The sequence below is a fragment of the Scyliorhinus canicula genome, chromosome 20 (genome assembly GCF_902713615.1).
Source record: "Scyliorhinus canicula chromosome 20, sScyCan1.1, whole genome shotgun sequence".
Lineage (NCBI taxonomy): Eukaryota > Metazoa > Chordata > Chondrichthyes > Carcharhiniformes > Scyliorhinidae > Scyliorhinus > Scyliorhinus canicula.
The window spans coordinates 3,839,077-3,864,956 of NC_052165.1; the positions used below are offsets into that span (position 1 = coordinate 3,839,077).

The 25,880-nt window shown below is 48.8% G+C and overlaps 1 protein-coding gene across 1 annotated transcript in view; it reads left to right on the top strand.

Annotated features, from left to right (window-relative positions):
• The window catches only part of lrp6 (low density lipoprotein receptor-related protein 6), a 233,531-nt gene that overhangs the window by 160,715 nt on the left and 46,936 nt on the right, over window positions 1–25,880 (top strand). The window contains exons 5-6 of the mRNA XM_038780256.1: window positions 1,327–1,723; window positions 2,741–2,912. Coding sequence (XP_038636184.1) covers window positions 1,327–1,723; window positions 2,741–2,912 — 569 coding nt within the window. The remainder of the gene's footprint in view (window positions 1–1,326; window positions 1,724–2,740; window positions 2,913–25,880) is intronic.

The window sequence follows — 25,880 nt, forward strand, 5'->3', positions numbered from 1 at the left end:
ATAGAAACAAAGGCTTAAAATTGACATTTGAGATTTGGGCACTTTTAAAAGGGCCTCTCATCTAACCAGCTTGATCTGACAAAAACTCAACACGGACTGCACATGTATTACATGACTAGATATGTATCAGGTGACGAGTTTGGATATTCCTTATTTTGATAGCCATAGAAATTCAGGGACAAATAAAGATAGTACTTAATTGTTTACCGTTTTAATTGAATCACTGCAGCAAATGTTGTTAACATTACCCTGTCACTTGCAGTCCTTTTGTGGGTCAGTGGGACTCTTCATTAAATTCTGCCACTGAATTATCCCTCAATAAAGCCCATATCCAATCTGCACAGCTTGCAATAATAACACCACAAATTGGCCTTTTCCCAGGAACAAGGATTATAGTGGTAATGATGCCAAATTGTGTCTGTAATGGAGAACCCATTAATCAGCATGAAGACTCAAACTGCAGAGATAACATTATCAGGAATGTACGCTTCATCAAACACAGGAACTTCGCAACAGGATTATTTAACACCAAAACTTCCAATATTCCCCAATAAAGTAAAAATCAGGAAATGTTGTGACCTATGAAATGTGGGTATACTTGCATCCGCCCAGGTTTTCACATACCCAGGACTTTCAGCTTACCAGTTATTTTCTTCTTAAAAAATACTTTTTAAAATGGCCCAAAAATCCAGCCATGCTTAATGTCAAAAATAAAATACAATGGCACTGCAATGAATTAGAAAAATAATACTTTCTCTTGCTCCTTCTAATACTGCTAAACCATCGGTAATTAGGTGGCTGTAAGTTATTTTGTGTCACGTGGATGGTCCACAGAGTCATGACTTATATGCATCTAACAGGCTTCTTTAGTCCATCACTCTGCAGCTACAAAGCAGCTTTTGCCATCAATCACAGCAATAAAACTGCTGCAGGACGGAGAGCAAAATATCTGAAGCTGAATAGTGGTACCCCATTGGTCACGCACAGCTGTACAAACCAAATTGCTTCACCAGAAGTAGTTAAGCCCTTTATGTCTAAACGATTTTATTACCAAGTGAAATCAACTGCTTGAAAAGAGATAATTATATTGTAGCACATTTTTAAGTCTATTTCTGTCCGATTGTGTCTGTCTTGTCTTTCTACTTGCTAAGTGTTTTTTTTTTTGTTTTGCCCTGGCTAAATACCATGAAATTTCTGTTCAGGTTGGCCTTGTATTGAACTTTTATTTAGCCAGGCGGTCAATGGGATGCAAACAGAGTGACGTCAGTTGTAGATTTATTGGGCGCCCTTTTAAAAAAATAAACACAAAATTAATTTATTTTAAAGGTGCCTCGGAGTTACTGCTGCTGGCTCGAAGAACTGACTTAAGGCGGATATCATTGGACACTCCCGATTTTACAGACGTCATCTTACAGCTGGATGACATCCGCCATGCAATTGCAATAGATTATGATCCAGTGGAAGGATATATATACTGGACGGATGATGAAGTGCGAGCAATAAGGCGTGCTTACTTGGATGGCTCAGGAAGTCAGTTTGTTGTGACCTCCCAAATCAACCATCCTGATGGCATTGCTGTAGATTGGGTAGCGAGGAACCTTTACTGGACAGATACTGGCACTGACCGTATTGAAGTAACGAGGCTGAATGGTACGATGCGCAAGATTCTAATTTCTGAGGATCTGGATGAGCCAAGGGCGATTGTGCTTGATCCAATGTCTGGGTAAGAACTTAGTTAAGATATCCTGCATGGTTTAGGGAAAATATTTTTGCCGGTGTCCTCTTATTGTTGAATCTTAGATTCAAATTCATTTGTTTTTTTTTATATTGGCTGACTGTCCTATTTTTCTTATAAATTTAGAGTATCCAATTCATTTTTTCCAATTAAGGGGCAATTTAGCATGGCCAATCCACCTACCCTGCACATCTTTGGGTTGTGGGGGCGAAACCCACGCAGACACGGGGAGAATGTGCAAACGCCACACGGACAGTAACCCAGAGCCGGGATCGAACCTGGGACCTTGGAGCCGTGAGGCAGCAGCGCTAACAATCTGCACCGCCATGCTGCCCTGCATTAAATTCATTCGTGCTCCTGAGTTTAAAAACTCTTCTTGATGCAGGGGTGAAAATATTCCAACATTTAAAAGGAGCTGTTTTGTTTTGTAAGGGACTTCATAAAATTTAATGGTACTCTGCTGTGAACTTTTACTGTGGAAAGTAGCACTGCAACACCCAAGGTTTAATTCATGCAATCTGGAAAGAAAGAAATTTCATACTTTAACTGCATGGACTTCCAACCATAGACCCCTCTTGGTTGTCACTACTGTGTCATTGTGTTTGAAGTCAGAATGTCGCAAGTATCCTGTAACAATATTTTTCTCACACTCCCATTTTACAATCACACATAATAAACCGCAGCAGTGAGTACTTTACTTATGTTTGTTTAACAGCTGGCACGTGGTGCAGTGGTTAGCACTGCAGCCTACGGCGCTGAGGACCCGGGTTCAAATCCCGGCCCAGGGTCACTATCCGTGTGGAGTTCTCCTTGTGTCTGCGAGGGTTTAGCCCCCACAACCCAAAGATGTGCAGGTTAGGTGGGTTGGCCACGCTAAATTGCCCCTTAATTGGGGAAAAAAAATAATTGGGCAGTCTAAATTTTTTTAAAAAGCAAGGAAAATTTATGTTTGTTTGAATATATGCAGCAATTGCCACTTTGGTTTCTCTTGTTTCTTCCGATCAGGTACATGTACTGGACGGACTGGGGCGAGGTTCCAAAGATTGAACGTGCTACTTTAGATGGATCAGACCGAGTTATCCTTGTTAACACTTCTTTGGGTTGGCCAAATGGTTTAGCCCTGGACTACCAGGAAAGAACAATGTACTGGGGCGACGCTAAAACAGATAAGATAGAGGTTTGTATGTAGCTGAAGTAAAAATATTAACTCATTTCTGTGCATAGAGACTCAAATGTAGATGCATATATTCTTGAAACATTCCAGTTGAAATGGTTTAAGGAATTTTGATGTATTTACGGCTAGATTGTTTTTTTCATGCATGTCCTCTTTCACTCTGAACATCAGATCAAGTTGTTTTATGGTATTCAATTCTGTTTTCTTGAAACTAGTCCAGCCTAGTGGATGAGTAAATCTGGAAGATAATGCCGTCTTATGTTTTGAATCTTTTTTTTTAATGCTCAATTTCATACACACCCCAAACCCACCATGATGTCTGTACCTTATATAAAATTTATTCACTGGGATAGACATTATATCAAATAATAATGAGCTAAAAACATTTTGGTTTATGCCTAAAGTGAAATTTATGTTTTAAATTAACAGTTGAAACGTTTCTCCTTGATAATCAACTGCTCCATGTAATTTTAAAACTATTTAAATTATTTATTTAAACCTTCTCTTCTACCATAGTAGTAACAGCTACCGAAAACTCGTATTTATGGCCATATTCTCACTTTTATGAGTAATGATGTATATGAGTTTATGAGGAATGATACGTTAAATTTGCAATAATACAAATACAATCACTCTAGAATTTCCCAAAATTACATTTATAGATGCCACATGAGTTTATTTAAAAGCAAATAAATAGTCTTGGCGTAGCCTATTGCATGTCATACAATCATAAAATGGTTAAATATAGAGTGAGCCCATTCAGCCCTCGAGTGCCATTCAGCCCGTCACCTCGTATGATATTTAAATAGGTTCTCGTTTGTTCCCTTTAGCAGATGAACTGTTCCATATTAATGGCGTACCTGCCCAAATAGTTAGAGGCCACAGCTTTCAGCTCAGGGGAATTTCACAAGTCTATTGTGGTGAGAAAGTGGTGTTTTTTTTCTCACATTAGTGTGATAAGAATATGCCAGTGTCCTCAAGTGATCACTTTAACTTGATGGACTCTCAGATGACCAGAGGCATTACTTTGAACATAATGATGCTGAGGAATGTGTACAAGACGAGGGATTCAGAATGGTTAAAATCGTGTTTTTTTGTTTGCTGCATCTCTGGTGGGATGGAGAAAGACATAACTGCACTGTTTTCATTTTTAAAACTTGGCAGTTCCTGTTGGAATTATGTTCAAAGTAAGTTTGTTTAGACAGGATTCTTGCATTAGGTGAAACAAAATCTTCTGGAATAGCACCGATGTTGAAAGCTTTTTAACTGAATATCTTTAGTTTATGAGAAAAATATGCCTACAATCACAACTGAAATATCACACTTTGGGTTGAAGGATTCAACAATTATATCCAGCTCTCTTTAAGTGGGTGAAGGATTATTGATGTGTGTGTGTGTGTTGGGGATGGGGTGGACTCAATCAAGTTTGGTTCATTGGCAAGTTGCTGATTTGAAAACCTGTAACAGGATTTTATCCTGTTTGCTTACTTTCCCTATATTTTCATCTGCTCTTATTGTCTTTTTGGTCACCATAATAATTTTTATTAGTGTCATAAGTAGGCTGACATTAACACAGCAATGAAGTTACTGTGAAAATCCCCTAGTCGCCACATTCCGGCGCCTGTTTGGGAACACAAAGGGAGAATTCAGAATGTCTAATTCATCTAGCAAGCACTTCTTGTGGGAGGAAACCGGAGCGCCCGGAGGAAACACACGGGGAGACTCCACACAGGCAGTGACCCAGCTGGGAATCGAACCTGGGACCCTGGAGCTGTGAAGCAACAGTGCTAACCGCTGTGCTACCGTGCCACCGATCTTGTGTATAACTTGTATGCAGAATATTCCTGTCACTAATGCAAAAACATTTAAAGCGGCCATATAGGAAACTTGAAACCTCACTTTTTTTTGTTTTCTCCAAAAGCTTTGTTGCAATATATTCCTCTACCAAAAAGTTTAGACCAGGGGTGGGCAAACTTTTCCGTGCAAGGGCCACATTCAGAAATTCACAATTCACAAAGGGCCGCATAGTATATTAAGTAAAATAATTACTTCACCCGGTTATGATTCTGGGCGCCTCATATAGAACATAGAACAGTACAGCACAGAACAGGCCCTTCGGCCCTCGACGTTGTGCCGAGCAATGATCACTCAAGTCAACGTATCCACCCTATACCAGTAAGTAACCCAACAGCCCCCCCCCCATTAACCTTAAAAAAAAATTTTTTTTTTAAAATTTAAAAAATTTTTTTTTTTTTTTTAATGACTTGGTGGGCCGCAGAAATACCTTTGGCGGGCCGCATGCGGCCCGCGGGCCGTAGTTTGCCCACCCCTGGTTTAGACAGACTGTATGTAGATAAATCAATTGTCGTCTTCCCTCTCTTATTACCATGATCTAGCCACCATTGTTGATATTCCCATGCCCCTCCCCCCTCCAATTGATGTTGACTTGAAACTAGTTTCCTGCCACATGCACCCCACCCCCCAACATAATTTCAAATATATTTTTCAAAACAAAATGATCTCCCTGTTTGACAAAACTTCTTCTCGTTCCCAAGAAAAAGTGGTAAGCTTTTACCATGGCCAAATCTGCACTGCCACCGATAACGGCAAGAATTATATCGGCTCCTTGTCCCCTTTCCCCACCTCCATTTCTTCCTTCCTGTGTTCAAACACTTTAATCTCAGCTCAGTCAGTAGAAGTTAGGAGCAAAATCTACATTCTACCATTCAGCAGACAGCTTGCTGCAAGCCTAAAAAAAAACATTAACAGCACCTCTAAATAATGTAAAATAGGTTTGGATCCCCATACAGATTGTATTGAGACTTTATTTTGGCAGCTGGGGAGAGAATTTTGCCTCTAAAATCATCAGACGGTGGAAGGTAAAGCAGTTGCAAGCTGGCTTTTACGTCGAACCCAGTTACTTTCAGACTGCTTTTTCAACAAAAAAAAACCCTGCACTTTTCTGTGAATGCAGATTCCCCTATCATTGACCTTTGGCTTGCTTAGTAACCGATTCTGTGGATGGTGTGCAGATGCAGTCTGTTTACATCAGCGAGAGACACATTCATTAAGAAGCATGGCATTGGAGGTGGCTGCTGTAGTACTGGGGCCTCGAGGAGATAATAAGCAGCAGCAGCAGGGGTTAATGGAGATCAGCGGGAGGTACAGCAGGATGCTTTTGTTCCCTGTTTATCTGGCAGTGTACAGTGGGCAAAGCAGCCTGCAACTTGGCAGCCTGGTCTGTCATTATTCACAGTTGGTTACTGCTGGTAAACTCCGATACGATTTCGTCCAGCATGAAAGCTTCGTTTTTCTGCATCTAAATATATATATATTAGAGACGCATTTGCCATCAAATATGTTTTAAATACTTGAAATTAAAATAAGTATAATTTGTCCAATTTTCTTTCACCAACATTACTTGATGCTGCCCTCTGTAAAATATAATCAGATATTGCTATTAACCTGCAGTTATGAGCATGCAGCATGCATGAAGTCAGAACCTTGAATAGTGGCAAAACTGATTTCCATAAGATGTAGCTGGGCTGCTTTGAAACTAAATTGGCGTAAGCAAGAATTTCCTTTGGATGTAATTATTGCAAAAATAAATTTACAACTGGATAGATTTCTAGACTGTACCCAGCCACGGTAGCATTGTGGATAGCATAAATGCTTCACAGCTCCAGGGTCCCAGGTTCGATTCCCGGCTGGGACACTGTCTGTGCGGAGTCTGCACGTCCTCCCCGTGTGTGCGTGGATTTCCTCCGGGTGCTCCGGTTTCCTCCCACAGTCCAAAGATGTGCGGGTTAGGTGGATTGGCCAGTCTAAATTGCCCTTATTGTCCTTAAAAAGTAAGGTTTAGGGGGGGGGGGGGGTTGTTGGGTTACGAGTATAGGGTGGATACGTGGGTTTGAGTAGGGTGATGATTGCTCGGCACAACATCGAGGGCCGAAGGGCCTGTTCTGTGCTGTACTGTTCTATGTTCTATGTTCAGGTTAGGCATTTTATTTCTGAAGTATTTTTGAGAACCATGATAATTTCTCAAATTAATATCGTATCAAAGTTGCAGATTTCTGCTCTCTGCAATTTACCAGCGAAAATGACCAGTGTTTTATAACTGTTGGAAATCACCTCCGTTAGAATTTTCAGGTGCTTGAAATTCCTTTAAACAAGGAAACCCAGTGATATGGTACATTGGTGTACCTAATGCATTACCAGAATAGTGAGATACATTCACGCCTGCACATAGAAAGAAACTGTTGGTTCATGCAGATTGGAGCTTGGGGCTTCCACTAAAGGATATGGGAGGCGAGTCAACCTTGGCTCTTATCGTCCACTCCCAGGAATCTCATGATTTCAACTGACAAAACACGACGCAAGAAAGTTTAATTTGGGGTTGGTGTAGGGAGAACGTGGAATGCACTGACGTTAACAATTAATTTAGACAGATATTTAATCAGATTTTTAATGCTGCATTTGTAAAGGTTTCCCAGTTGTGTCCATTTCAGTATTGTGAAATCACTGCTGCAATGTTGCGTTTTGATTTCTGCATTCCACAAATTTATATTTGCCCAGATTGCCCAAGAATTGCTTGCACTCCTAACCAGGAAACTTGTATTCAAATACATTTTACATTTACATGGAGGCACCCGAACAGGTGCCGGAACGTGGTGACTAGGAGCTTTTCACCGTAACTTCATTGCAGTGTTAATGTAAGCCGACTTGTGACACTGATAAAGATTATTATTATTAGTTTGATCCCCTCAGCAGTGGTTATGGGAGGCTGAGGAGGAAGACAAGAAAAATCAGTTGTGATAGGGATTTCTTTTACACTGGTCTGACTTCCTGGAATTGACGGGCTAATGGGAAAGTAAGCTGACTTTGGAAGAGAGGTGAGGTGGCAATAATAGAAAACGTGTAATTTTTTGGGAGGAGTTGAACCTTGCGTAGATAATCTCCAGTTTGTTAGTGTTGAGCGTTTTGTTAACTGGCGTTCAGGTTTACGTGAAAATGGCTCCTCCTGTACTTGGGAAATGAACTTGTGACTCTCAGCAAAAATGATTAAGTTGTGGTAACCTGGGGTGAGATTGTGATTGTAAAGCCTTAATCCTCCTTGTGTTAATTCTCTGTTGCTGTTGTGCAGTTTCTACTTACGTCCTCCTACCTGTGGAGCAGGATCACCAGCATATTTTGTTTTTTAAGCTGCTTCTGGGAAAAGCGTATGGGGGAGAGCGAAGGGGAAAGATTAAAAAGTGCCTTTTTTATTTTTGCTGGTTTGACACTGTCATCCATCTTGAATCATCAGCTTACCGAGAACTGTTATAGACATTTGCCTGTATGCTGCAGTTGGATTTCTTTCAGTCAAACAAAGCCATTTGTGTAGTCTGAGGTTACAGCCTCTCTGTATTCAGTGAAATACTGAGTAGGTTCACACAGATAATTTGCCTGATAAAGACCCACACACACAAAGTCAGAGGGAAACAGAGGGGTTTTTTCCCCCTTGTTTGTTGGCGAATCGTTTGTGTGAGATGGGAACCGAGAGGCGCAGTATCTGGAGAATGCTTCGTTTTACATCCTAATCCTGAAATTGAGGCTGCATTTTCCTCTGATGACAGACTACAAAGTCCAGCTAAAAAGAAGGTTGTTTTTAGCTGTCTAGACTGGGTAGAATTCTGGCGGTGAGTGGCAGCTTGCACTGCCTACTGTGGGGAATAATGAAACGCAAGGCTTCCATTTAGTCAAGCAGAGAAGATTCAAAGGTTGTAACCTTGACTTTAGTGAATACCGAGTTGAATACAAATTGATTTGGGGAGAAGGTTTGCAGCTCGGGCAGTTGAAGGGCTGTTCGAGATTGTGTGTCGACGGTGTGTAACTCGCTTTGACATATTTTTAAGATGGCCAGAGTCCCTGTGGGGCGATGCACCGCCCGAGATCTCTTCAATAATTGTGTTTGACTTGGAGGGTGACCTATGAATTAAAAGGCAAAATTGAAGCAGCGATGATCTCATTTAACTGACCATTGTATCCAAAAGCGCTCTATATTCAATTGGATAAAACAAGGGTTTGGGAAATATGATCTAAATCTGCACTTTTAGTTCATTGACCTGTATCTTGGCGTCTACATCAGGAGCTGGTTTAGCACAGTGGGCTAAACAGCTGGCTTGTAATGTAGAACAAGGCCAGCAGCACGGGTTCAATTCCCGTACCGGCCTCCCCGAATAGGGACCGGAATGTGGCGACTAGGGGCTTTTCACAGTAACTTCATTGAAGCCTACTCGTGACAATAAGTGATTATTATTATTAAAGGATTAGGGCAGTAAGGGCAGCGCGGTGGCGCAGTGGGTTAGCTCTGCTCACGGCGCCGAGCTCCCGGGTTCGATCTTGGCTCTGGCTCACTGTCCGTGTGGCGTTTACGTATTCTCCCCATGCCTGCATGGGTTTCGCCCCCGCAACCCACAAATATGTGCTGGGTAGGTGGATTGGCCACGCTAAATTGCCCCTTAATTGCAAAAAATTAATTGGGTACTCTAAATTTATTTTTCAAAAAAGAAATAGGGCGGTACAATTCACATTCCACAGGGTCCTTATCCTTTTTTACAATCAGTGAAATTGTGCTTGCACCTGCGTCTCAGGCAGGGAACCCCATGTTACGGAGTCCTCTAACATCCCCACTAATAATGGCACCAGCTGTCCCACAGGCCTTTTGGAAAATTCTGTCGGGAGCTTGTCCTGCCCCGGGGCCTTGCCTGTCCCCTTCCGCTGTACTGCTGTCAAGACATCCTGAACTCAATGGCCTCTTCAATCCTTCACCCTCTTCCTCCTCCACCTTGGGGGAAACTCTAATCTCTCCAAGAACCCTGACATACCCGACCTCCTCCTCGGTGGCTCCAACCTATAAAATATTTCAAACGTCCCATTAACTTTGTCTGGAGCAGACCCCAATCTGTCACCCGTGTTTCTGACCTGCATGATCTCTCACAGGCCACCTGCCTCCTCACATGGCAAGCCAAGAGATGGCTGGCCTTCTCCCCCATACTCGTACATAACCCCCCCTCAAGCGCCACAACAGGCACACCGTCTTGTCTGCAGATAACAGGTCAAACTGCATCCGTAGCTTCTTCCTGCTCGCCAGGAGTTCTAGGATTTGGTCATTCGAGTACCTGCGAACTACGTCCAAAATTTAATCTGCCCATTTTTGCTGTTCCTCCTTTGCCTCCCTATCCATATGCGCCTCTAATCGCTGCCTCCCACAGAACCGAGGGTGAGACCAAACCATTCCCATCAGATGCCACGTACTCGTCTATTGCCCTCGCTATCCATCCACAGAACCACAAGTCTGCGCCAATAATCCCACATCCAGCCTCCATGTTGGATGCTGAGCCAGATCTACTTCTAACACCAACTCTACCAGATGATGACTATTGCAGAGTATTCCACTTTCCTCACCCCCAGGAAGAAGAGACTTTCCCATCATTAAATAGTCAATTTTTGAATATACTTTCTGTACTGGGAAGAAAAAAGAAAATTCCTTAACCCCCCCCCCCCCGGTGCATAAACTGCCATGGCACGCGCTCACTCTCTCTCTCTCTCTCTCTCTCTCTCTTTCCGCCCCCTCCCAATCTCATCCACCAACGGCACCATTGTACCCCCAAAGGAATCAACGGCTTCGGATTCAACACAATTCAAGTCTTTCCCCAAGGATCAATGATGTATATCTAAATCTGGTATTGCAGCCAACAATTTCCTCAAATGTTACATCATCACAGTTTGGGGTATGCACATTCGCTAACAACACTAACTTACCTTCCAGTGTCACAGTGACTATAACGTACCTCCCTCCCTGATCCAGTGTTCCAGTGACTATAACATACCTCCCTGATCCAGTGACTATAACATACCTCCCTCCCTGATCCAGTGCCCCAGTGACTATAACGTACCTCCCTCCCTGATCCAGTGTTCCAGTGACTATAACATACCTCCCTCCCTGATCCAGTGTCCCAGTGGCTATAACATACCTCCCTCCCTGATCCAGTGTTCCAGTGACTATAACATACCTCCCTCCCTGATCCAGTGTCCCAGTGAGTGTAACATACCTCCCTCCCTGATCCAGTGCCCCAGTGACTATAACGTGCCTCCCTCCCTGATCCAGTGTTCCAGTGACTATAACATACCTCCCTCCCTGATCCAGTGCCCCAGTGACTATAACATACCTCCGTCCCTGATCCAGTGTCCCAGTGGCTATAACATACCTCCCTCCCTGATCCAGTGTCCCAGTGTATAACATACCTCCCTGATCCAGTGTCCCAGTGACTGTAACATACCTCCCTCCCTGATCCAGTGCCCCAGTGACTGTAACATACCTCCCTCCCTGATCCAGTGCCCCAGTGACTGTAACATACCTCCCTCCCTGATCCAGTGTCCCAGTGACTATAACACACCTCCCTCCCTGATCCAGTGTCCCAGTGTATAACATACCTCCCTGATCCAGTGTCCCAGTGACTATAACACACCTCCCTCCCTGATCCAGTGTCCCAGTGAGTGTAACACACCTCCCTCCCTGATCCAGTGTCCCAGTGACTATAACGTACCTCCCTCCCTGATCCAGTGTCCCAGTGACTATAACGTACCTCCCTCCCTGATCCAGTGTTCCAGTGACTATAACACACCTCCCTCCCTGATCCAGTGTCCCAGTGACTATAACGTACCTCCCTCCCTGATCCAGTGTCCCAGTGACTATAACGTACCTCCCTCCCTGATCCAGTGCCCAGTGAGTGTAACATACCTCCCTCCCTGATCCAGTGCCCCAGTGACTGTAACATACCTCCCCCCCTGATCCAGTGCCCCAGTGACTATAACGTACCTCCCTCCCTGATCCAGTGCCCCAGTGACTATAACATACCTCCCTCCCTGATCCAGTGTCCCAGTGACTATAACATACCTCCCTCCCTGATCCAGTGCCCCAGTGACTATAACGTACCTCCCTCCCTGATCCAGTGTCACAGTGAGTGTAACATACCTCCCTCCCTGATCCAGTGCCCCAGTGACTATAACATACCTCCCTCCCTGATCCAGTGTCCCAGTGACTATAACATACCTCCCTGATCCAGTGCCCCAGTGACTATAACATACCTCCCTCCCTGATCCAGTGCCCCAGTGACTATAACATACCTCCCTCCCTGATCCAGTGCCCCAGTGACTGTAACAAACCTCCCTCCCTGATCCAGTGTCCCAGTGACTGTAACAAACCTCCCTCCCTGATCCAGTGCCCCAGTGACTGTAACATACCTCCCTCCCTGATCCAGTGTTCCAGTGACTATAACATACCTACCTCCCTGATCCAGTGTTCCAGTGACTATAACATACCTCCCTCCCTGATCCAGTGACTGTAACATACCTCCCTCCCTGATCCAGTGCCCCAGTGACTATAACATACCTCCCTCCCTGATCCAGTGTCCCAGTGACTGTAACAAACCTCCCTCCCTGATCCAGTGCCCCAGTGACTGTAACATACCTCCCTCCCTGATCCAGTGTTCCAGTGACTATAACATACCTCCCTCCCTGATCCAGTGTTCCAGTGACTATAACATACCTCCCTCCCTGATCCAGTGACTGTAACATACCTCCCTCCCTGATCCAGTGCCCCAGTGACTATAACATACCTCCCTCCCTGATCCAGTGTCCCAGTGACTATAACATACCTCCCTCCCTGATCCAGTGCCCCAGTGACTATAACATACCTCCCTCCCTAATCCAGTGTCCCAGTGGCTATAACATACCTCCCTCCCTGATCAAGTGCCCCAGTGACTATAACGTACCTCCCTCCCTGATCCAGTGCCCCAGTGACTATAACATACCTCCCTCCCTGATCCAGTGTCCCAGTGGCTATAACATACCTCCCTCCCTGATCCAGTGACTATAACATACCTCCCTCCCTGATCCAGTGCCCCAGTGACTATAACATACCTCCCTCCCTGATCCAGTGTCCCAGTGACTATAACGTACCTCCCTCCTTGATCCAGTGCCCCAGTGAGTGTAACATACCTCCCTCCCTGATCCAGTGCCCCAGTGAGTGTAACACACCTCCCTCCCTGATCCAGTGCCCCAGTGAGTGTAACACACCTCCCTCCCTGATCCAGTGCCCCAGTGACTATAACATACCTCCCTCCCTGATCCAGTGACTATAACGTACCTCCCTCCCTGATCCAGTGTTCCAGTGAGTGTAACATACCTCCCTCCCTGATCCAGTGCCCCAGTGAGTGTAACACACCTCCCTCCCTGATCCAGTGCCCCAGTGAGTGTAACACACCTCCCTCCCTGATCCAGTGCCCCAGTGACTATAACATACCTCCCTCCCTGATCCAGTGACTATAACGTACCTCCCTCCCTGATCCAGTGTTCCAGTGAGTGTAACATACCTCCCTCCCTGATCCAGTGCCCCAGTGACTATAACATACCTCCCTCCCTGATCCAGTGTCCCAGTGAGTGTAACAAACCTCCCTCCCTGATCCAGTGCCCCAGTGACTATAACATACCTCCCTGATCCAGTGTCCCAGTGACTATAACATACCTCCCTGATCCAGTGTTCCAGTGAGTGTAACAAACCTCCCTCCCTGATCCAGTGCCCCAGTGAGTGTAACACACCTCCCTCCCTGATCCAGTGTCCCAGTGACTATAACATACCTCCCTGATCCAGTGTTCCAGTGAGTGTAACAAACCTCCCTCCCTGATCCAGTGTCCCAGTGAGTGTAACATACCTCCCTCCCTGATCCAGTGTCCCAGTGACTATAACGTACCTCCCTCCCTGATCCAGTGTCCCAGTGAGTGTAACATACCTCCCTCCCTGATCCAGTGTCCCAGTGACTATAACATACCTCCCTGATCCAGTGTTCCAGTGAGTGTAACAAACCTCCCTCCCTGATCCAGTGTCCCAGTGAGTGTAACACACCTCCCTCCCTGATCCAGTGTTCCAGTGAGTGTAACATACCTCCCTCCCTGATCCAGTGCCCCAGTGACTATAACATACCTCCCTCCCTGATCCAGTGACTATAACGTACCTCCCTCCCTGATCCAGTTCCCCAGTGACTATAACGTACCTCCCTCCCTGATCCAGTGACTATAACATACCTCCCTCCCTGATCCAGTGTCCCAGTGACTATAACACACCTCCCTCCCTGATCCAGTGCCCCAGTGAGTGTAACATACCTCCCTCCCTGATCCAGTGTCCCAGTGAGTGTAACATAACTCCCTCCCTGATCCAGTGTCCCAGTGACTATAACGTACCTCCCTCCCTGATCCAGTGTTCCAGTGAGTGTAACAAACCTCCCTCCCTGATCCAGTGTCACAGTGACTATAACACACCTCCCTCCCTGATCCAGTGTCCCAGTGAGTGTAACATACCTCCCTCCCTGATCCAGTGTCCCAGTGACTATAACGTACCTCCCTCCCTGATCCAGTGCCCCAGTGACTATAACGTACCTCCCTGATCCAGTGCCCCAGTGACTGTAACATACCTCCCTCCCTGATCCAGTGTTCCAGTGACTATAACATACCTCCCTCCCTGATCCAGTGCCCCAGTGACTATAACATACCTCCCTCCCTGATCCAGTGTCCCAGTGAGTGTAACATACCTCCCTCCCTGATCCAGTGCCCCAGTGAGTGTAACATACCTCCCTCCCTGATCCAGTGTCCCAGTGAGTGTAACATACCTCCCTCCCTGATCCAGTGTCCCAGTGACTATAACGTACCTCCCTCCCTGATCCAGTGTCCCAGTGACTGTAACATACCTCCCTCCCTGATCCAGTGCCCCAGTGACTATAACATACCTCCCTCCCTGATCCAGTGTCCCAGTGAGTGTAACATACCTCCCTCCCTGATCCAGTGCCCCAGTGAGTGTAACATACCTCCCTCCCTGATCCAGTGTCCCAGTGAGTGTAACATACCTCCCTCCCTGATCCAGTGCCCCAGTGAGTGTAACAAACCTCCCTCCCTGATCCAGTGCCCCAGTGACTATAACATACCTCCCTCCCTGATCCAGTGTCCCAGTGACTATAACATACCTCCCTCCCTGATCCAGTGTCCCAGTGACTATAACGTACCTCCCTCCCTGATCCAGTGTCCCAGTGACTGTAACATACCTCCCTCCCTGATCCAGTGTCCCAATGAGTGTAACAAACCTCCCTCCCTGATCCAGTGTCCCAGTGACTGTAACAAACCTCCCTCCCTGATCCAGTGTCCCAGTGACTGTAACAAACCTCCCTCCCTGATCCAGTGTCCCAGTGACTGTAACATACCTCCCTCCCTGATCCAGTGTCCCAGTGACTATAACGTACCTCCCTCCCTGATCCAGTGTCCCAGTGACTGTAACATACCTCCCTCCCTGATCCAGTGTCCCAGTGACTATAACATACCTCCCTCCCTGATCCAGTGCCCCAGTGACTATAACATACCTCCCTCCCTGATCCAGTGCCCCAGTGACTATAACATACCTCCCTCCCTGATCCAGTGTCCCAGTGACTATAACATACCTCCCTCCCTGATCCAGTGTCCCAGTGACTGTAACATACCTCCCTGATCCAGTGCCCAGTGACTATAACATACCTCCCTCCCTGATCCAGTGCCCCAGTGACTATAACATACCTCCCTCCCTGATCCAGTGTCCCAGTGACTATAACACACCTCCCTCCCTGATCCAGTGTCCCAGTGAGTGTAACATACCTCCCTCCCTGATCCAGTGCCCCAGTGACTATAACACACCTCCCTCCCTGATCCAGTGTCCCGATGACTATAACACACCTCCCTCCCTGATCCAGTGTCCCAGTGTATAACATACCTCCCTGATCCAGTGTCCCAGTGACTATAACACACCTCCCTCCCTGATCCAGTGTCCCAGTGACTATAACACACCTCCCTCCCTGATCCAGTGCCCCAGTGACTATAACGTACCTCCCTGATCCAGTGCCCCAGTGACTATAACATACCTCCCTGATCCAGTGCCCCGGTGACTATAACATACCTCCCTGATCCAGTGCCCCAGTGACTATAACGTACCTCCCTCCCTGATCCAGTGTCCCAGTGACTATAACATACCTCCCTGATCCAGTGCCCCAGTGACTATAACATACCTCCCTCCCTGATCCAGTGTCCCAGTGACTGTAACAAACCTCCCTCCCTGATCCAGTGTCCCAGTGACTGTAACAAACCTCCCTCCCTGATCCAGTGCCCCAGTGACTATAACATACCTCCCTCCCTGATCCAGTGTCCCAGTGGCTATAACATACCTCCCTCCCTGATCCAGTGACTATAACCTCCCTCCCTGATCCAGTGTCCCAGTGACTATAACATACCTCCCTCCCTGATCCAGTGTCCCAGTGAGTGTAACATACCTCCCTCCCTGATCCAGTGCCCCAGTGAGTGTAACATACCTCCCTCCCTGATCCAGTGTCCCAGTGAGTGTAACATACCTCCCTCCCTGATCCATGTCCCAGTGACTATAACGTACCTCCCTCCCTGATCCAGTGTCCCAGTGACTGTAACATACCTCCCTCCCTGATCCAGTGCCCCAGTGACTATAACATACCTCCCTCCCTGATCCAGTGTCCCAGTAAGTGTAACATACCTCCCTCCCTGATCCAGTGCCCCAGTGAGTGTAACATACCTCCCTCCCTGATCCAGTGTCCCAGTGAGTGTAACATACCTCCCTCCCTGATCCAGTGCCCCAGTGAGTGTAACAAACCTCCCTCCCTGATCCAGTGCCCCAGTGACTATAACATACCTCCCTCCCTGATCCAGTGTCCCAGTGACTATAACATACCTCCCTCCCTGATCCAGTGTCCCAGTGACTATAACGTACCTCCCTCCCTGATCCAGTGTCCCAGTGACTGTAACATACCTCCCTCCCTGATCCAGTGTCCCAATGAGTGTAACAAACCTCCCTCCCTGATCCAGTGTCCCAGTGACTGTAACAAACCTCCCTCCCTGATCCAGTGTCCCAGTGACTGTAACAAACCTCCCTCCCTGATCCAGTGTCCCAGTGACTGTAACATACCTCCCTCCCTGATCCAGTGGCTATAACATACCTCCCTCCCTGATCCAGTGCCCCAGTGACTATAACATACCTCCCTCCCTGATCCAGTGCCCCAGTGACTATAACATACCTCCCTCCCTGATCCAGTGTCCCAGTGACTATAACATACCTCCCTCCCTGATCCAGTGTCCCAGTGACTGTAACATACCTCCCTGATCCAGTGCCCAGTGACTATAACATACCTCCCTCCCTGATCCAGTGCCCCAGTGACTATAACATACCTCCCTCCCTGATCCAGTGTCCCAGTGACTATAACACACCTCCCTCCCTGATCCAGTGTCCCAGTGAGTGTAACATACCTCCCTCCCTGATCCAGTGCCCCAGTGACTGTAACATACCTCCCTCCCTGATCCAGTGTCCCAGTGACTATAACATACCTCCCTCCCTGATCCAGTGTCCCAGTGACTGTAACATACCTCCCTGATCCAGTGCCCAGTGACTATAACATACCTCCCTCCCTGATCCAGTGTCCCAGTGACTATAACATACCTCCCTCCCTGATCCAGTGTCCCAGTGACTGTAACATACCTCCCTGATCCAGTGCCCAGTGACTATAACATACCTCCCTCCCTGATCCAGTGCCCCAGTGACTATAACATACCTCCCTCCCTGATCCAGTGTCCCAGTGACTATAACACACCTCCCTCCCTGATCCAGTGTCCCGATGACTATAACACACCTCCCTCCCTGATCCAGTGTCCCAGTGTATAACATACCTCCCTGATCCAGTGTCCCAGTGACTATAACACACCTCCCTCCCTGATCCAGTGTCCCAGTGACTATAACACACCTCCCTCCCTGATCCAGTGCCCCAGTGACTATAACGTACCTCCCTGATCCAGTGCCCCAGTGACTATAACATACCTCCCTGATCCAGTGCCCCGGTGACTATAACATACCTCCCTGATCCAGTGCCCCAGTGACTATAACGTACCTCCCTCCCTGATCCAGTGTCCCAGTGACTATAACATACCTCCCTGATCCAGTGCCCCAGTGACTATAACATACCTCCCTCCCTGATCCAGTGTCCCAGTGACTGTAACAAACCTCCCTCCCTGATCCAGTGTCCCAGTGACTGTAACAAACCTCCCTCCCTGATCCAGTGCCCCAGTGACTATAACATACCTCCCTCCCTGATCCAGTGTCCCAGTGGCTATAACATACCTCCCTCCCTGATCCAGTGCCCCAGTGACTATAACATACCTCCCTCCCTGATCCAGTGTCCCAGTGGCTATAACATACCTCCCTCCCTGATCCAGTGCCCCAGTGACTATAACATACCTCCCTCCCTGATCCAGTGTCCCAGTGGCTATAACATACCTCCCTCCCTGATCCAGTGTCCCAGTGGCTATAACATACCTCCCTCCCTGATCCAGTGCCCCAGTGACTATAACATACCTCCCTCCCTGATCCAGTGTCCCAGTGGCTATAACATACCTCCCTCCCTGATCCAGTGACTATAACCTCCCTCCCTGATCCAGTGTCCCAGTGACTATAACATACCTCCCTCCCTGATCCAGTGTCCCAGTGACTGTAACATACCTCCCTCCCTGATCCAGTGTCCCAGTGACTGTAACATAGCACCCTCCCTGATCCAGTGCCCCAGTGACTATAACATACCTCCCTCCCTGATCCAGTGTCCCAGTGACTATAACCTCCCTCCCTGATCCAGTGTCCCAGTGACTATAACGTACCTCCCTCCCTGATCCAGTGCCCCAGTGAGTGTAACATACCTCCCTCCCTGATCCAGTGCCCCAGTGAGTGTAACACACCTCCCTCCCTGATCCAGTGCCCCAGTGAGTGTAACACACCTCCCTCCCTGATCCAGTGCCCCAGTGAGTGTAACATACCTCCCTCCCTGATCCAGTGTCCCAGTGACTATAACATACCTCCCTCCCTGATCCAGTGTCCCAGTGACTATAACGTACCTCCCTCCCTGATCCAGTGTCCCAGTGACTGTAACATACCTCCCTCCCTGATCCAGTGTCCCAGTGAGTGTAACAAACCTCCCTCCCTGATCCAGTGTCCCAGTGACTGTAACATACCTCCCTCCCTGATCCAGTGTCCCAGTGACTATAACACACCTCCCTCCCTGATCCAGTGGCTATAACATACCTCCCTCCCTGATCCAGTGCCCCAGTGACTATAACGTACCTCCCTCCCTGATCCAGTGCCCCAGTGACTATAACATACCTCCCTCCCTGATCCAGTGCCCCAGTGACTATAACATACCTCCCTCCCTGATCCAGTGCCCCAGTGACTATAACATACCTCCCTCCCTGATCCAGTGTCCCAGTGACTATAACACACCTCCCTCCCTGATCCAGTGTCCCAGTGAGTGTAACATACCTCCCTCCCTGATCCAGTGTCCCAGTGAGTGTAACATACCTCCCTCCCTGATCCAGTGCCCCAGTGACTATAACGTACCTCCCTCCCTGATCCAGTGTTCCAGTGACTATAACATACCTCCCTCCCTGATCCAGTGTTCCAGTGACTATAACATACCTCCCTCCCTGATCCAGTGTTCCAGTGACTATAACATACCTCCCTGATCCAGTGACTATAACATACCTCCCTCCCTGATCCAGTGTCCCAGTGAGTGTAACATACCTCCCTCCCTGATCCAGTGCCCCAGTGACTATAACGTACCTCCCTCCCTGATCCAGTGCCCCAGTGACTATAACATACCTCCTTCCCTGATCCAGTGCCCCAGTGACTATAACATACCTCCCTCCCTGATCCAGTGTCCCAGTGACTATAACATACCTCCCTCCCTGATCCAGTGCCCCAGTGACTATAACAAACCTCCCTCCCTGATCCAGTGCCCCAGTGACTATAACATACCTCCCTGATCCAGTGTCCCAATGAGTGTAACACACCTCCCTCCCTGATCCAGTGTCCCAGTGTATAACATACCTCCCTGATCCAGTGTCCCAGTGACTGTAACATACCTCCCTCCCTGATCCAGTGTCCCAGTGACTATAACACACCTCCCTCCCTGATCCAGTGTCCCAGTGACTATAACGTACCTCCCTCCCTGATCCAGTGTCCCAGTGACTATAACGTACCTCCCTGATCCAGTGCCCCAGTGACTATAACATACCTCCCTCCCTGATCCAGTGTCCCAGTGACTGTAACAAACCTCCCTCCCTGATCCAGTGCCCCAGTGACTATAACATACCTCCCTCCCTGATCCAGTGTCCCAGTGACTGTAACAAACCTCCCTCCCTGATCCAGTGTCCCAGTGAGTGTAACAAACCTCCCTCCCTGATCCAGTGCCCCAGTGACTGTAACAAACCTCCCTCCCTGATCCAGTGCCCCAGTGACTATAACATACCTCCCTCCCTGATCCAGTGTCCCAGTGACTGTAACAAACCTCCCTCCCTGATCCAGTGTCCCAGTGAGTGTAACAAACCTCCCTCCCTGATCCAGTGCCCCAGTGACTGTAACAAACCTCCCTCCCTGATCCAGTGCCCCAGTGACTATAACATACCTCCCTCCCTGATCCAGTGCCCCAGTGACTATAACAAACCTCCCTCCCTGATCCAGTGTCCCAGTGACTGTAACATACCTCCCTCCCTGATCCAGTGTCCCAGTGACTATAACATACCTCCCTCCCTGATCCAGTGCCCCAGTGACTATAACATACCTCCCTCCCTGATCCAGTGTCCCAGTGACTATAACATACCTCCCTCCCTGATCCAGTGCCCCAGTGTATAACATACCTCCCTCCCTGATCCAGTGTCCCAGTGACTATAACCTACCTCCCTCCCTGATCCAGTGCCCCAGTGACTGTAACATACCTCCCTCCCTGATCCAGTGCCCCAGTGAGTGTAACACACCTCCCTCCCTGATCCAGTGCCCCAGTGAGTGTAACACACCTCCTTCCCTGATCCAGTGCCCAGGTGACTATAACATACCTCCCTCCCTGATCCAGTGTCCCAGTGAGTGTAACAAACCTCCCTCCCTGATCCAGTGTTCCAGTGAGTGTAACATACCTCCCTCCCTGATCCAGTGCCCCAGTGACTATAACATACCTCCCTCCCTGATCCAGTGTCCCAGTGAGTGTAACAAACCTCCCTCCCTGATCCAGTGCCCCAGTGACTGTAACAAACCTCCCTCCCTGATCCAGTGCCCCAGTGACTATAACATACCTCCCTCCCTGATCCAGTGTCCCAGTGGCTATAACATACCTCCCTCCCTGATCCAGTGACTATAACATACCTCCCTGATCCAGTGCCCCAGTGACTATAACATACCTCCCTCCCTGATCCAGTGCCCCAGTGACTATAACATACCTCCCTCCCTGATCCAGTGTCCCAGTGACTATAACATACCTCCCTCCCTGATCCAGTGTCCCAGTGACTATAACACACCTCCCTCCCTGATCCAGTGTCCCAGTGAGTGTAACATACCTCCCTCCCTGATCCAGTGTCCCAGTGACTGTAACAAACCTCCCTCCCTGATCCAGTGCCCCAGTGACTATAACATACCTCCCTCCCTGATCCAGTGCCCCAGTGACTATAACATACCTCCCTCCCTGATCCAGTGCCCCAGTGACTATAACATACCTCCCTCCCTGATCCAGTGTCCCAGTGACTATAACACACCTCCCTCCCTGATCCAGTGTCCCAGTGAGTGTAACATACCTCCCTCCCTGATCCAGTGTCCCAGTGAGTGTAACATACCTCCCTCCCTGATCCAGTGCCCCAGTGACTATAACGTACCTCCCTCCCTGATCCAGTGTTCCAGTGACTATAACATACCTCCCTCCCTGATCCAGTGTTCCAGTGACTATAACATACCTCCCTCCCTGATCCAGTGTTCCAGTGACTATAACATACCTCCCTGATCCAGTGACTATAACATACCTCCCTCCCTGATCCAGTGTCCCAGTGAGTGTAACATACCTCCCTCCCTGATCCAGTGCCCCAGTGACTATAACGTACCTCCCTCCCTGATCCAGTGCCCCAGTGACTATAACATACCTCCTTCCCTGATCCAGTGCCCCAGTGACTATAACATACCTCCCTCCCTGATCCAGTGTCCCAGTGACTATAACATACCTCCCTCCCTGATCCAGTGCCCCAGTGACTATAACAAACCTCCCTCCCTGATCCAGTGCCCCAGTGACTATAACATACCTCCCTGATCCAGTGTCCCAATGAGTGTAACACACCTCCCTCCCTGATCCAGTGTCCCAGTGTATAACATACCTCCCTGATCCAGTGTCCCAGTGACTGTAACATACCTCCCTCCCTGATCCAGTGTCCCAGTGACTATAACACACCTCCCTCCCTGATCCAGTGTCCCAGTGACTATAACGTACCTCCCTCCCTGATCCAGTGTCCCAGTGACTATAACGTACCTCCCTGATCCAGTGCCCCAGTGACTATAACATACCTCCCTCCCTGATCCAGTGTCCCAGTGACTGTAACAAGCCTCCCTCCCTGATCCAGTGCCCCAGTGACTATAACATACCTCCCTCCCTGATCCAGTGTCCCAGTGACTGTAACAAACCTCCCTCCCTGATCCAGTGTCCCAGTGAGTGTAACAAACCTCCCTCCCTGATCCAGTGCCCCAGTGACTGTAACAAACCTCTCTCCCTGATCCAGTGCCCCAGTGACTATAACATACCTCCCTCCCTGATCCAGTGTCCCAGTGACTGTAACAAACCTCCCTCCCTGATCCAGTGTCCCAGTGAGTGTAACAAACCTCCCTCCCTGATCCAGTGCCCCAGTGACTGTAACAAACCTCCCTCCCTGATCCAGTGCCCCAGTGACTATAACATACCTCCCTCCCTGATCCAGTGCCCCAGTGACTATAACAAACCTCCCTCCCTGATCCAGTGTCCCAGTGACTGTAACATACCTCCCTCCCTGATCCAGTGTCCCAGTGACTATAACATACCTCCCTCCCTGATCCAGTGCCCCAGTGACTATAACATACCTCCCTCCCTGATCCAGTGTCCCAGTGACTATAACATACCTCCCTCCCTGATCCAGTGCCCCAGTGTATAACATACCTCCCTCCCTGATCCAGTGTCCCAGTGACTATAACCTACCTCCCTCCCTGATCCAGTGCCCCAGTGACTGTAACATACCTCCCTCCCTGATCCAGTGCCCCAGTGAGTGTAACACACCTCCCTCCCTGATCCAGTGCCCCAGTGAGTGTAACACACCTCCTTCCCTGATCCAGTGCCCCAGTGACTATAACATACCTCCCTCCCTGATCCAGTGTCCCAGTGAGTGTAACAAACCTCCCTCCCTGATCCAGTGTTCCAGTGAGTGTAACATACCTCCCTCCCTGATCCAGTGCCCCAGTGACTATAACATACCTCCCTCCCTGATCCAGTGTCCCAGTGAGTGTAACAAACCTCCCTCCCTGATCCAGTGCCCCAGTGACTGTAACAAACCTCCCTCCCTGATCCAGTGCCCCAGTGACTATAACATACCTCCCTCCCTGATCCAGTGTCCCAGTGGCTATAACATACCTCCCTCCCTGATCCAGTGACTATAACATACCTCCCTGATCCAGTGCCCCAGTGACTATAACATACCTCCCTCCCTGATCCAGTGCCCCAGTGACTATAACATACCTCCCTCCCTGATCCAGTGTCCCAGTGACTATAACATACCTCCCTCCCTGATCCAGTGTCCCAGTGACTATAACACACCTCCCTCCCTGATCCAGTGTCCCAGTGAGTGTAACATACCTCCCTCCCTGATCCAGTGTCCCAGTGACTGTAACAAACCTCCCTCCCTGATCCAGTGCCCCAGTGACTATAACATACCTCCCTCCCTGATCCAGTGTCCCAGTGAGTGTAACATACCTCCCTCCCTGATCCAGTGTCCCAGTGACTGTAACAAACCTCCCTCCCTGATCCAGTGCCCCAGTGACTATAACGTACCTCCCTCCCTGATCCAGTGCCCCAGTGACTATAACATACCTCCCTCCCTGATCCAGTGTCCCAGTGACTATAACATACCTCCCTCCCTGATCCAGTGTCCCAGTGACTATAACATACCTCCCTCCCTGATCCAGTGTCCCAATGAGTGTAACATACCTCCCTCCCTGATCCAGTGCCCCAGTGACTATAACATACCTCCCTCCCTGATCCAGTGTCCCAGTGAGTGTAACAAACCTCCCTCCCTGATCCAGTGCCCCAGTGACTGTAACAAACCTCCCTCCCTGATCCAGTGCCCCAGTGACTATAACATACCTCCCTCCCTGATCCAGTGTCCCAGTGGCTATAACATACCTCCCTCCCTGATCCAGTGACTATAACATACCTCCCTGATCCAGTGCCCCAGTGACTATAACATACCTCCCTCCCTGATCCAGTGCCCCAGTGACTATAACATACCTCCCTCCCTGATCCAGTGTCCCAGTGACTATAACATACCTCCCTCCCTGATCCAGTGTCCCAGTGACTATAACACACCTCCCTCCCTGATCCAGTGTCCCAGTGAGTGTAACATACCTCCCTCCCTGATCCAGTGTCCCAGTGACTGTAACAAACCTCCCTCCCTGATCCAGTGCCCCAGTGACTATAACATACCTCCCTCCCTGATCCAGTGTCCCAGTGAGTGTAACATACCTCCCTCCCTGATCCAGTGTCCCAGTGACTGTAACAAACCTCCCTCCCTGATCCAGTGCCCCAGTGACTATAACGTACCTCCCTCCCTGATCCAGTGCCCCAGTGACTATAACATACCTCCCTCCCTGATCCAGTGTCCCAGTGACTATAACATACCTCCCTCCCTGATCCAGTGTCCCAGTGACTATAACATACCTCCCTCCCTGATCCAGTGTCCCAATGAGTGTAACAAACCTCCCTCCCTGATCCAGTGTCCCAGTGACTGTAACGTACCTCCCTCCCTGATCCAGTGGCTATAACATACCTCCCTCCCTGATCCAGTGTCCCAATGAGTGTAACAAACCTCCCTCCCTGATCCAGTGCCCCAGTGACTATAACATACCTCCCTCCCTGATCCAGTGCCCCAGTGACTATAACGTACCTCCCTCCCTGATCCAGTGCCCCAGTGACTATAACATACCTCCCTCCCTGATCCAGTGTCCCAGTGACTATAACATACCTCCCTCCCTGATCCAGTGCCCCAGTGACTATAACGTACCTCCCTCCCTGATCCAGTGCCCCAGTGACTATAACATACCTCCCTCCCTGATCCAGTGTCCCAGTGACTATAACATACCTCCCTCCCTGATCCAGTGCCCCAGTGACTATAACGTACCTCCCTCCCTGATCCAGTGCCCCATTGACTATAACATACCTCCCTCCCTGATCCAGTGCCCCAGTGACTATAACGTACCTCCCTCCCTGATCCAGTGCCCCAGTGACTATAACATACCTCCCTCCCTGATCCAGTGCCCAGTGACTATAACGTACCTCCCTCCCTGATCCAGTGTCCCAGTGAGTGTAACAAACCACCCTCCCTGATCCAGTGCCCCAGTGAGTGTAACAAACCTCCCTCCCTGATCCAGTGCCCCAGTGACTATAACGTACCTCCCTCCCTGATCCAGTGCCCCAGTGACTATAACATACCTCCCTCCCTGATCCAGTGCCCAGTGACTATAACGTACCTCCCTCCCTGATCCAGTGTCCCAGTGAGTGTAACAAACCACCCTCCCTGATCCAGTGCCCCAGTGAGTGTAACAAACCTCCCTCCCTGATCCAGTGTTCCAGTGACTGTAACATACCTCCCTCCCTGATCCAGTGTCCCAGTGACTGTAACATACCTCCCTCCCTGATCCAGTGCCCCAGTGAGTGTAACAAACCTCCCTCCCTGATCCAGTGCCCCAGTGAGTGTAACAAACCTCCCTCCCTGATCCAGTGCCCCAGTGACTATAACATACCTCCCTCCCTG